We start from the raw sequence: 12,829 nt of genomic DNA on the forward strand, positions 1-12,829 counted from the left end.
GATCCTTCAACCAGTCGCCCCAGTGCCCTGAAGTCCCTTTTGATCACTGCAGGACTTCTCTCTGGAACCTCATCACTGCCAGCCTGTATAACCAACAGTGGGTAGTAGTTGGAAGGCCGTACCAGACCAGGGAGTTTCCTAATCATAGTGAAAACAGCTGAAAAGGAGAGGATCATTTGATATTCATAAATGAATTGTTTAGTTTTATTATTTTGGAATAAATATCTAATTGATACTTATGTTCATAAAAAGAAGCTGTTACTTGTTCCACCAAAATCATCTGGTTGGACTAGATGATCATTGTAGGTCCCTTCCAACTGAACTATCCTATCCTATTCTAAAATATGTGGGGTTTTTTTCACCACCTTTGTATTCCAAGTGAAAATCCCCATGTCCAAATTCATATATTTGATTTTCAATCAAATAATTTAAAGAAATTCTCATTCAGTTTATTTCTTTGAATGCCCTTTAGTCTCATTATCTATGATAGTTTGCTACCCTGTATGGGCATGGGGGATTTCATGCAGAATATAGTTGGCTAATGTTAAAACTACTGTTCTCCAGTAAGAAAGAAGTACTAAGCAAGGCTTACTTTATTCGTGTCAGATATATTTAAATAATTATTAAGGATGCTGATCATGGAACAGCCACCTTCTGAGCTGTTTTTATGAACTGGCGTAAATAAACTGATAAGTATTCATACTTAGTTTGACTCAGTATTTCTGCCTTTTCCTTTAAAAATCAGGACACATTACTCATTCCCAGTACTCAGTATTTTACAAAGTAGAGAATGGCAGTATAGATTTATGATATCGCTGGTCAGACACAGAGGGAGGTTAAACCATGGAGGAAAATAAAATTACAAGTAATTAAATTTACAAGCAGGTTTGCCATCTTGAAAAGATTTATTGTTTCAGAACAAACAATGGTTTTAGCCACACAAGAAAACTGTGATACAGCCTTAACAGCATATGATATAGATATTATATGTGATGTTTCAATTTACATAATTAAAAATTTAGCACTCCTTTTAAGGGTAAATGGGATATTCAACTGGGAACCATACATGGTGAGTAATAAAATAGCTGCAATGCAGTACTGTCTGCATTTTTTAAGAGCAGAAGCACTCTATCAGGCTCATTAATATCAGGTTATCTGAGGGCTTTATCCTCAGATAAAAAAGCAACAGCATATATAAGTTTTTGAGGTTTTCTGTGGGAATAGGTTATTATATTCTATTAGTATGAATTTCAAATGTTAACAGGATTCTAGGTTGTTTTTTTTGTCCCTGATATACTTCTACCTACTAACCAGTAAATATGATAAATAGAAATGTACCATTTCCATCCTGTTCTTAGGAAGGATTCAGTAGTAGCAAGGTTTTGGCAAAGTCTTTCTGCTATTTCCACAAAGCATAATGCATCATGATTACTAATGTATTCTGGAGAAAAAAAAAAAAAAAAAAGAATACATAAAATAAAGCTGAATTTTTGGGGGAGGTGATTTGTGAGAGGTTTGATTTTTTTTTTGTTATTAATTTTTTTTCCTATTTCAACAGTTTGTGAAATACAGATATCTACATTCTTTCAGGCATAATTTCAAATTAGACAAATTCTACTGTAGTGTCATTGAAAATATCAGAATTAAATCCTTAATCTTTGGAAATCGGTTTAAGAGCTGAGGCATATGTGATTATCAGTACACATTGCATGTAAATTGCCTTGACCGGTTTGTTTAGAAAGAAATTATATTTTATGTAAGCACAATAATTTCAGGACTTACTTGATCATGGATCTCATAGAGGGTATAGTACTTCTCTTTTTTTATTGCTAAGTTTGAATACTTGGATAGACTATGTTAATTAAAAAAAAAAAAGTTACTTAGGTGCAACGTATTTAGTCTCTGATTTAGAAACGCACACCAGACCTGTGGGGAAAAAAAAAGTATACAAATTTTTCAAAGAATCACTATAGTTGGGCAAAAACTCAGAAATCTTTGTGCATTCTCCTCTGTGTATCTTCAGCTTGGTTTGGTATATGGATTTGGTTTTCTTGTTTTGCTTTTGAGAACGTGGGGTTGCAGAATATTACAACTCAGAAGAATGCTTGACACATACTCAGCTTAAACATATCTGAAACAAACGACTAGAAACAGGATGGTGCAGTCGCACCTAGAGCAACACTGGTGCTCATCTGTGCCTTCTCTAAAGAGCCTCTTTCAGCTGCTGCCAGCCTAACTTGCCCAGATGGCTTTTTGTGTGAAAATCTATTTAACCCCAATATTACTGTGCCACCTTTTGGCTTGAGGATGTCTCAAACTAAAAGAGACTGAAGTTGTATATGGCAGTTCTGGCCCCACACACTGGTTTCGTAATGTATGAGCAGGGAGGTACGTTGAAGGCCTCATGGGTCTTCATGAGAGGTGGTTGAAGGTGCTCTGCCAGCCAGTGAATGCAATGAATGAAGCCCACAACATTGCACTAAGGAATTTTCTCGAAGGGTCAATGTCTAAGTTACTCCACTTCAGACTTAATAATTTGGAATATATCTCTCTAGGAATGATATAATAGAGTCAAGAACAATTTAGTTGAAAGAAGCCTGTAAGACAACTAGAAAATGCATAAAGATGAATTCATCAAAACATCTTACTAAACCATTGTGCTTTATTTAAAAAAAATCTGTGGGATAGCCTTGGCTGTATACAAAACATTTTTAATCAATTCTGCTGTTCCAGAGGTATGCTGGGTTTTGATGTAAGGTCTTGGGCTGTAATAATAATGAAGAATAATTTGTTCCAATGAAAGTATCTTGGTCAGATTGCTGGTTTCAAATATGAAGACAAGTTCATGCCTTTTCTTTCAAAAATACAGATTTGTTCTTGTAAAAGTAGGATGTTCTGTTGTTTAGTTGCTTAATTTTTATTGAAATGCTTAGAGCCTCTTTCATTTTAGGGGTATCAAGTGCCATCATAAATTATACTCAGTAGTCAAATGCGGCCTCTTTTTGAAATGGGAGGTGAATTTCACACAGTTCATAGTGCAAGAAAAAAATGACCATCAGGCTGACAAGGAGGTTTGCACCTTTTTTCACTGCAGAATATAAGCTGCAAAGTCAAATCAATGTAACATAATGGCCTGCAAAATTGTCTGGTTTTATCTACAAAACAGGTTTTTGCCCCATTTCCCCAGAAAGTCACAGTGCACCCTGTGCTGCTTGTGACCTTTTTTGTGAGCAATCTAAGAATTGCAGTGGAATGAGTTAAAACATCATTAAAAAAAGACCACACAGCAACTTCTTACTGAGTCCTAGGTCTGCAGTGTGAAATGTAGGTGTAATTTATGCAAGAAGAAAAAGTTGAATGTTTGTTTAAGCCCCTCAAGGTTTTTAGAAGGAAACCTTTTTAGACTGAGCAGATGAAAAGTTGAAACAATCAATAAATAATTACTAAAACTTTCCGGCTATAAGTAGGCATAAATTGTGTGTTGAAAATCATAGTTTTTATGAGAGAGGTAGAATTTTGCAGTGAAGGAATGAATGAATAACTTACACTTTGTTACACAAACAATTCCAAGAAAGTTTTGCAAACCAGCAGATGCATTGCAAAAAAATTTCTCTTGGAAAATGACATTTGCCAGCCTTAGTTAGCTCTCCACATTTAGAGGGATGCTTTAAACAGTGCCTTGCATGGGAAGGTTGGGAGCCTTTGCAATGAAGTAGTTCGTATTTCAAATGTGCTAAAATTAGCAGGGAACAGTGTACTTTAGTCTACATGAGCCTGTGCTACATGGAAGTGGTATTGACTGTGTGGACCCAGCGGTAAATCTAGCATGCTATTAGTTTGCTCTCCTTCACATGTGGATACACACAGACATACATATGCACACATACAATCTCAGTGTATTGTTTATTGAGGAACCTGGCTCAATAGCTGTTACTTGTAAGTCCTTGCATTCATGCTAAGATTTGCGTGTAGTCAAGGAAGGAAAGATTTTGACCATTGATATTTTTTATTAGATTTTTAAAAATAATTTACATATTGTCTCAATCTTGTTCATCTTCCACTTTTTTTAATTATATAAAATGGAAAATGATTATACTCTATTAACTGTCATAAAAAGTGTAATGCACCATTACCCATTACCTCCTGCAGTATGTATTTATGAGTATGGCAGTGGTTTACATAGATATATACGTATTTCTGTATTATAAACTAATCATTGATCATGATACAAATCACTACTGCTAACTTAACCACTTTACGCACAATTTTTATATAGGTAAAATCTTTTAGTCAATTAAACAGAAGTGTAAATATAGATATTTGCTGTTTATACCTATAATGGATTTTTTTTAAAGGAAGTAGGCTGTTAAATCATGTTGCCGTAACAAATGCTGAAGGCTGCTTTTTCATTCATTGCCGTTGAATTTATTGTCAGAGCAGTACAGTCATATCCCATTTCAAGATTACTTAGGTGGCTTGAAAATTAAATCACAGCTCACAGATTCTCTTTTTTCACACACGGTTAATAATAGTAAAATTGGGTCTAGTTTTAAATATACCTTGCAAGATATTGCAGTGCAGTCAGATGCACGAACTGTGAAAGATTTAGTAAATAGAATGTGATTTTCCATAAATTAACAGTGAATTGGATAAAACAAAGTTGCTGTCAATGTATGTAGAATTATTTTCAAAAGGATTATATTGATATAAATTTTGTTAGACTCGGGCAGCATGGGGTTTTATAAAGTCCTCAAATTATTTTTTTTTTAAGTTCATATATCTGAAAGAGATCTCCAGGAGTGATTACTAATAACTGGAAACATGAGCTCATGCTAGATTACGTTTTAAGGAAAGAATATATCAAAAACATGACTGTTTGTATCTAATCAACTAAATGATTCTTGCTTATTCACTTCATCTGAGCTAGATCTCTTATTTCTGTGCACCATTTTGCAATGTTTCTCCTAAAAGCTGTCTCTAAAAAAGTAATCTAAAAGATGTCTCTAAAAAGCAAGACATTGTGCAATTTTACTTCTCCTGTTAGGGGTTGGAGTACATTTGATGTGCTTCTGGAGTGAAGGTCCTAATTTGGTCTTAGCAAAATGAAATCTAGTTCTGCTCTGCAGACTGAGTGAAAGTCCTAGTGTAGATACAGCTTGTATGCATCTGATTTGTTTCTAAATTTTATTCAGATGCTCAAGCAAGCCTCTTCATATACTTTCTTGTGTTCTTGTGTATATGTTGTCTATAGATATATGCATCTCTGAAGGCCTCCAAAAGAAGATCTGATTTCATAATTTTAAGGCTACAAGGTAGATAGGTCCCTTTGAAGGCTTTCAGACATCTGTGAACCATATGCGTGGTAGGTATGTTTGGTCCAGGGTACCAAACTGTAGTCTGAAGTGAAACCTTCAGACTGCGTACTGTGTAGATATGGCACTAACAACTTTAATCGACTGATCGTCTCCTACTGCACTGAATTACTTGTTAATGGGGTACAGCATACGTGAAAGGCCCTGGATTCTAGTTTGGGGTTTTTTCTGTTTGTTTTTTTTTCCCCCCCCCTGTCTCCTCTGCTACTGTCTACTTCAGTTCTCTAGGTTTTATTTCCAATATGGAACTCTGAAGGCCATTTCTAAATTTCAGAAAAAGTGTTGGTTATTTAACCGATAGCAAAAAATTATTCATGAATATTTCTCTTTTGGAAAAGATACTAGTTTCAGATAGCCTGGTACAGCTGGCCATGCAGGGATTTTGGGGAGGAGCATTACAAAACTGCTGCAGGATGGTTTTTAATGCCTTCTTTTAAAATATATGGTGCTTGCCACTCTGAAACAAAATTCAGAAATACATTGATCTCAAACGTTATACAGCTTGATAGTTGTTGTTTCTCAACAGCTTGCTACTTTTTCTTTTTGCTTGTTTTCAGTCTTCCTTGCATAAAGCTGAACATACTCTGACACATTTGATGTCATGGGTTTGGAATGGGTTGAAAAGTAGAATCAATCAGTTAAAAATTAAATCAGTTTGGCCTTCATTGTTAAATTATGTAATGCTTCTGCTTTTTGTTTGGCATATATATTATTGTTTTGTAAAGGAGCTACTTAGTGCAACACAGATAAACTAATTTGAGTATTATTGCTGCTTCTTTTTCTTCAATTACAAATCAGTTAAGGTAATAAAATAAGCTTCATTGGAAATATTGACTGAACTGTAATGGCTGAAACTATTTCCTTACGTGTTCTTTTTGTTATACACAGAAAGAAATATATATGGCAGATTTAAAGTTTAATTTTTTTTTTCCTTAGTGATCTTAGTGAAAATCAGATTCAAGCGATACCAAGGAAGGCATTCCGAGGAGCAGTAGACATAAAAAATCTGTAAGTATTTTCCTCCTTCATGTATACATTCTGATGGTAATGCTTTGTCAATACAGTGTCCTTTTGTTGTATGAGATCTCTTTTTCCTAAGCACTTTTATAGCTGCTTAAGGAATTTCTGCATAAAAACAACACGTACCATTTGTTTTGGCAAAATACTTTGACATATCTTAAGCATCTTAATATTAACGTATATGAAATCTAAAACATTGAAATGGAGTTGAAGACAACAAGGCATTATAACTATTTGCTTATGGTAGCCTGAGTTTAATATTTGAATGTCAGGCTATTTTAAACATTTCATTGTTTCATGTGGAAAAATTCATTTTGCCTTGCGTCAGAGAGTTTGCCTTTTGTTAGCTTGTATAAAAGAAAAAAGAAAAATCATGCTATTATCTAGTTTTGCTAGCATATATTTTTGTACTTGTGTGACTACTTTTCTTACACAGTTTTCTTCTGTGGTAAAATAAGTCTTTTCTAAAAGACAGATACTCACTTTCCTGGAGATAGTGACCCTGAAGTTCATGGGCAGGTTTTGAATTCTTATGGCTTCTAAATGTGGAAATATGTGAGTTTCAAGACAAAGGAAAGCAGTGACTTTTCGACTTTCTGTTTAGAGTAGTAGATCAGTTTAGTGGACTGAAAGAGCTGAATGACCTGAAGACTGTGATGAACTTGTATAGTAGGAAATGTAAGGTCATGCACTCAAAAGCTATAACCCCTGATGTAAGCTGAGGACTCATCACTTAAAAACAACCAACAAAGACAGAGGACATACACTAGTGGGTTCCAGAAAGACTATGGAGCTGCCAGTGTGATGCAGCTGTGAAAAAATATAATTGCTGTCTTACGTGGCATGAATAAAAATAGGGAAGTACTAGGCCATTATATGAGGTTTTCATGTAATTGCTGTTGAAATACTTTTTATTAATTGAAGTTGCCAGTGTTAAAGAAAGATGAACTTTCTAGTTGTATTACTTTGAAAACGGAGTGCTTCGTGATTATGAAGGAAACAACATAATGTCATATCCCCAGTAGGAGGGGACTGGACAGGAAGCCCTTTGTGTTTCTGTCTTCCTGTGATGGACTCCGCTTCATTCTGCTGCCGGCAGCACCACACGCAAATCAGTTAGGAGGGTGTTTTGTCAAAGATTTAGCAGAATGCCCAAGAGTTTGGCCCAGTTGATACGATATTTAGAAAAATTTTACGTTTTTTATTTAACCATGTTTGTGATATGGTTCTTCCCTGCAATGAAGTCCTACCACATCTCAATGGAAAAGCTATTATGTTCAAATCTGTTATGTTCAAAAACATGCCAGTGCTTCTCAAAGTAGCTTTATTACTTTATTTAATTGATGTTTTATGAGTTTCTAGTCAGAACTGGTCTCATCATTATTCACGGTCTAAAAGAGGTTTGGCTACATGGAGAAGCCTTCATTTTTCTGCATTATCTTTTATATTTGAAAATTGATACACTACAGAAAGGAACTTTGGTAGTAAAAATAACAGCATCATCAAGACTTTTCTAGTGATGGGGCAGTATTTTAGAATGTAATAAGTAAACTTACACATTGTGAGATAGGTCCAGTCAGAAACTTAATTAGGATGCTAATCTTTAGCTAAGATAATACTTATATCTTGGTGTGCATTTTCAAGGTAAGGATCCTGAATTATGTCTAAAACTTGCTTAAAACAGTAGATCTGCCCTTTAAAGCCTTTATCTTTCGGGAGTTAATTAAAAAAAAAATTCATAAAGGCCATAGCATTGCCACAAAGTCCAAATCATATCTGTGGCATATAGTTTATTGTGATAGCATAAATACTACAGATATATCCTTTATTGGTGGTCCCAGGGAAAAAAAAAAGGAAAAAACCACTAATCTGAAATCTTTGTGATCACATGACAATTGAAAGTCCTAAGAAATACATTTCTCTGTCTTGTAAATGCTACCTACGTTCCTGGTCATTCAGGAAGAGCACCTTATATTGTGTGAGGTATAGATGTGAGCATCAGAATGACAAGTGAGTTTGTGGGGTGAGTCGGGTAGATTCTAGCACAGCATTTAGGTAACTAGATGAGGCCGTTGAGCCTTCCCAGAAGCTTAGGCAAGAAGGAGATTTGAACCCTAGCCTTCCATCTAGCCTTGGACATTACACTTAGAGAAGGGTGATGGCAAGAATTGTACTATTTTTATTTCATCGTTCAAGAAAATTAAGGAGACAGTGAGTGATAGGTGTAGAAAGCATCACTCTGCAAAGGAAACTATGAAGTGGAGGAATTTAGCATCTATTGGGCGATTGACCTAAGGTCCAGGAACCAAATATTTGTGTATACTTGTTGAGAACTGTCATAACAGAATGCAATATTTGTTCTAATTTCAGCATTTCTTCTGTAATTGCCTAGTACTTGAGCATAATGTTAAAGATGTTAACCAAACTTATGGAGGATGTAGGTGAAGGTACAACCTGTATTAGACCATGTTGTAAATTCAGGATTTGCTTTGTGTAACAACATTAACTGCATCAATTTCAATATAAATTACAGAGACTTTTTTTTAAATGCAATGAGGGATAATCATCCCATACAGTAGCTCTAGTAAGCTGTTTCAAAGGCAGTTAACAAATCCCACAGAAGTTGACCTGATGATGTATTTTATTTTCCTGAATGGAGACTCACCATTCTCTCACTCCCCCTAAATATTTCCCCATCTGAATTAGGAGTTGCAGTATTTTGGAAAACATTTTATTGTACCCAAAGAATGTTCATCTAGTCTTCACAGAGCAAAGGGAATTTGATGTTAATGCAGATTATCTGAAGGAAATTGCTTCCTTTAAAGTTGATGATACCACTATGATCTTTTGGTTTCCTGCTAATGTGTTAGCTCTAGACTTCTCTTGATGTTTCTCAGAAGAAGCTGTCTAGTGGCCATGATGCTTCCTTTCTGGACATCTTCTTAATAACTTTCACAGTATAGATTCTGTAGAAGATAAAAGCAAAATGGGCAAGGTATTATGAGAATTGACAACCCAGGAAACCTGCCACACCCTTATAGTAAAAAGAACAACAACAAAAAAAACCCACAAAAAAACATCAACCCCCACAAACCTGCTTTATATCTAATTGGAATTTCCCATTTTCCAACTTGTTTCTTGCCTCTTGTCTTATATCTGAGAAGAGCCTCTCTCTGTCTATACCGTCTTTAGGCAGTTGTAGGCAACAATAAGATCCTTCCTTCGCCCTCTCTTCTTAAGGCTGAACAAACACAGTTCTCACAGCCTCTCCCCGAATGTCACCTGCTCCAGCCCTCCCATCTTGGTAGTCCTGATTGGACTCAGCCCAGTGTGTCAGTGTCTGTCTTCTACTGGGGGGGCTGAGACCAGATGCACAACTTGGATGTCATCTCACAAATGCCAGACAGAGCGTCCTGGCTTCACTCTCACTAATACAGCCCAATTGTTGGTAATGAATCAAGTTCTTCAGAAGTGACAAAAAATGAAGGAAGCTTATTTTGTACAGGTTCCCCAGACTGGAAGCCCAGTATCCAGTGTTTTGGGAGTTCAAATGTAGGAAAAAACCTAGCTGCTCTGTCTCAAAGTCTTGATTTTCCTGTTCAAGGGCAATGACTTGAAGAATAATCCACTTTTAGTATAGCTGATCTGGGACTTGACAGAAATTAGGGTGCAAATTCTGGAAATATAATTCTGAAAGTTACTCCTAACTTGCTACTTTTTCAGGGAGAAAAATATGCACCAAGAAGTTAGGTTCTTCAGAGAACACAGTGGCACCCACTGTTTTTTAAAAATAAATACAAATTATCATATAAATTGGAAATTAAACACAGATTTTTTTAATATACATGTTAATGACGGTTTCATAACCGTCTCTGGTGATACAGCACTCACACTGGATGTTAAAAACATTTAAAATCTCCCCAACCTCAGGAATTTTATTTGTATTTAAGATGGTAAGAAAATGCTTTAGCTGCACAGATTGTAAGTTTGGATGGGTTGTTTCTTGAATCTGGTTACTAGGAAGAAAAATAATTGGGCTTTTAAAGCAAACAAATGTGAAACACCACTGAAAAAACAATAGTGCTATGCTCAGTTTTTGAGTAGATTTTGTCCCCTGCTCTGATTTTGATAAAATTATATTACAATATTTCCTTTCAAAGTATATAAAATTTTTTAAGATTCCAACTTCCTCTTCTGCTGTGTAATCAATATTTGGCAGAGGATGGAAAGGAATACACCAACATCATGGCAGACTTGTGATGCTAAGTATGTGCAACATCAAATGATACCAAAAATACCAAGGAACATTTTCATCGTATCTCCTGCAAATATCTTGTGCCCTGTTCTTCTTTGTCAGGGTCTGGCTTTAATTCGGACTACCCTCTTCTTTGGTGCCTTTGTGTTCATTCGGTTCCATTTTTTCCCAGCAAGTGGGGGACACTGTAGCTGTCACCCCAATGATAAAGGCTGCAAGGCAATGTAGTAGCTTCACAGATTAAATTGGCTGGGAAAGTGGAGAATTAGTGGAGAGAGACACAGACACCAGCATCCGCTCAAAGTCCTTCCCATTACACTAACTTTTGTCCAAAACCTTGATTAATCCTACTTAGTGTTGCCCTGATGCCTCTTTTATGCCTATTGTGAAAGATTTGAAACCGGTATTGTCACTAAAGGCATAACTCAATTTTGTATTAATCTTCATTGGCAATGATTGGACATTTTTTTGAAGTTCAATTTTATTAGCAGTTGAAAACGACAGAGTCCTGCTGAAGATTTTCTAGTTACTGATTTCTTCTCAGATCACGCACAAAATTCCACTGCAACTGAGAGTATATTTGTCTACTCATCTGTACAAGTGCTAATTCAAATGCATTGCTTGCCTAAGACATGCTTTAATAATTTAGAATTGGCATATTTCTCATGCTTGTTCTTAGCGGGAATCTTAATTCAACTACTAGTCTGTTCAGCCACCTGTGTTTCAGGTATACATCAAGAAGGATTTTCACAGGATGTTAGTGAAATATATTCAGTGTCCACTTAAGATTTTTATTAAAGTCAAAAATAGCTCTGAAGGAATGCAGAAAAGAACAGGTACACTTTTCTAATGCCTCCTAAAACTGTTGTTGTCAAACAGATCAGTGATCTTGTGGCCTTTGGGAAAAAAGCTCTTCTTTCGGACTGTTTAAATAAGTACCATTTCAATACTATTATTAAAGTTGCTATTTTCATTACAGACTACTTTCCTAAAATTTGGCCTGCTGAAAACAGTTTCTTTTTTTGTCAACAAATTCATTTATGAAATGTTAAAGTCAATTATGTTTTTAAATCAAGCAGAGCATTTGGCTTTGAAGATGAGTTTCAAATTAGAAATCTCTGAATGTGAATCGAGAGATTCCTTGCAAGTCTTTTTTGGGCACTTGAACCACTGAGGAAAAGTCTAAAATACGTAGAATCTAAAAATCTACCTGAAATTTATTTGAGTGACAATAAATGTTAGTTGAATAAAACCTAGGCAGCTGAAGTAGGTGTGGTTTTATCTGCTAAGATAATTGTCAATACTTACACAAAATTTTACATGGTATCTGAATTTACCCTAACAAAAAATGTGGCCTATGCTTTTACTAGGAAAAGTACCAAATGTTGCTATGGTTTTTTTACTTTCCTATAGATTTGCCTGTGATAATACAAAGCAAATTGAGGTAGATTAATTTGAACTGAGCTGATAAACTCTGTTGTAGGAAGACTTGGATTCAATTTTATCCTTAAATTTTATTTGACTTTGTCAAGTACTGAGAATAATGCAAATCCTCTTTGAAGATTTGAATTTTAAAGAAAAGTAGTTTATGCTTCTGTTTAGTGTTAAAGTCTCATGCAAAAGTTAGTTGGACTCTCAGGAGCCTTTAGGCCCTTTTGCATCTACCTACACTACCTTGGAAAGTGAGGCTGCCTCTGCTTTACTAAACAGGGTGACATAATTATGTCGAGGAGACTTGCAAGGAGGTTTGTTGATATGTAGAGTAACTAAGTGGAAATTGTTCTACAGATAAAGATTTTCTAATTAATATTTAAATTAACTACTCTAGCAGAACTTTCATGGAATATGTGCTTAATATGGCTTCCATGCTAGAACAGGACTGTATTTGCTCCCCACGTTATGATAGTCCTGATACTGTTTGTCATCTAATTGCTAAATTGCATTATTTCTGGGAAGTCATACCGATGTGATAGTATATTTGTATCACATAACTTATACATTGTTCATTCTGTGTTCATCCTCTTTTCATGGCAGTCTCCTGTTTCTTTTTGACTTTTTTTTTTTTTATTTTGCTCCTTTAAGATACTTGTGGGTTTAACCAAGTAGAGTGCTAAATAATTTTGAGGGGATGGAGCTATTGAACTATAGATCTGTTCTCCCTTTTCTTCTATTTTTTTCAGTA

General features: G+C 35.3%; 1 protein-coding gene across 1 annotated transcript in view; it reads left to right on the forward strand.

The window, feature by feature from the left end:
• Positions 1-12,829, forward strand: part of SLIT2 (slit guidance ligand 2) — a 282,933-nt gene that overhangs the window by 158,404 nt on the left and 111,700 nt on the right. Inside the window, exon 5 of the mRNA XM_009279136.1 lies at positions 6,309-6,380. Coding sequence (XP_009277411.1) covers positions 6,309-6,380 — 72 coding nt within the window. The remainder of the gene's footprint in view (positions 1-6,308; positions 6,381-12,829) is intronic.

This window comes from Aptenodytes forsteri, unplaced genomic scaffold (assembly GCF_000699145.1).
Source record: "Aptenodytes forsteri isolate BGI_AS27 unplaced genomic scaffold, ASM69914v1 Scaffold242, whole genome shotgun sequence".
NCBI lineage: Eukaryota > Metazoa > Chordata > Aves > Sphenisciformes > Spheniscidae > Aptenodytes > Aptenodytes forsteri.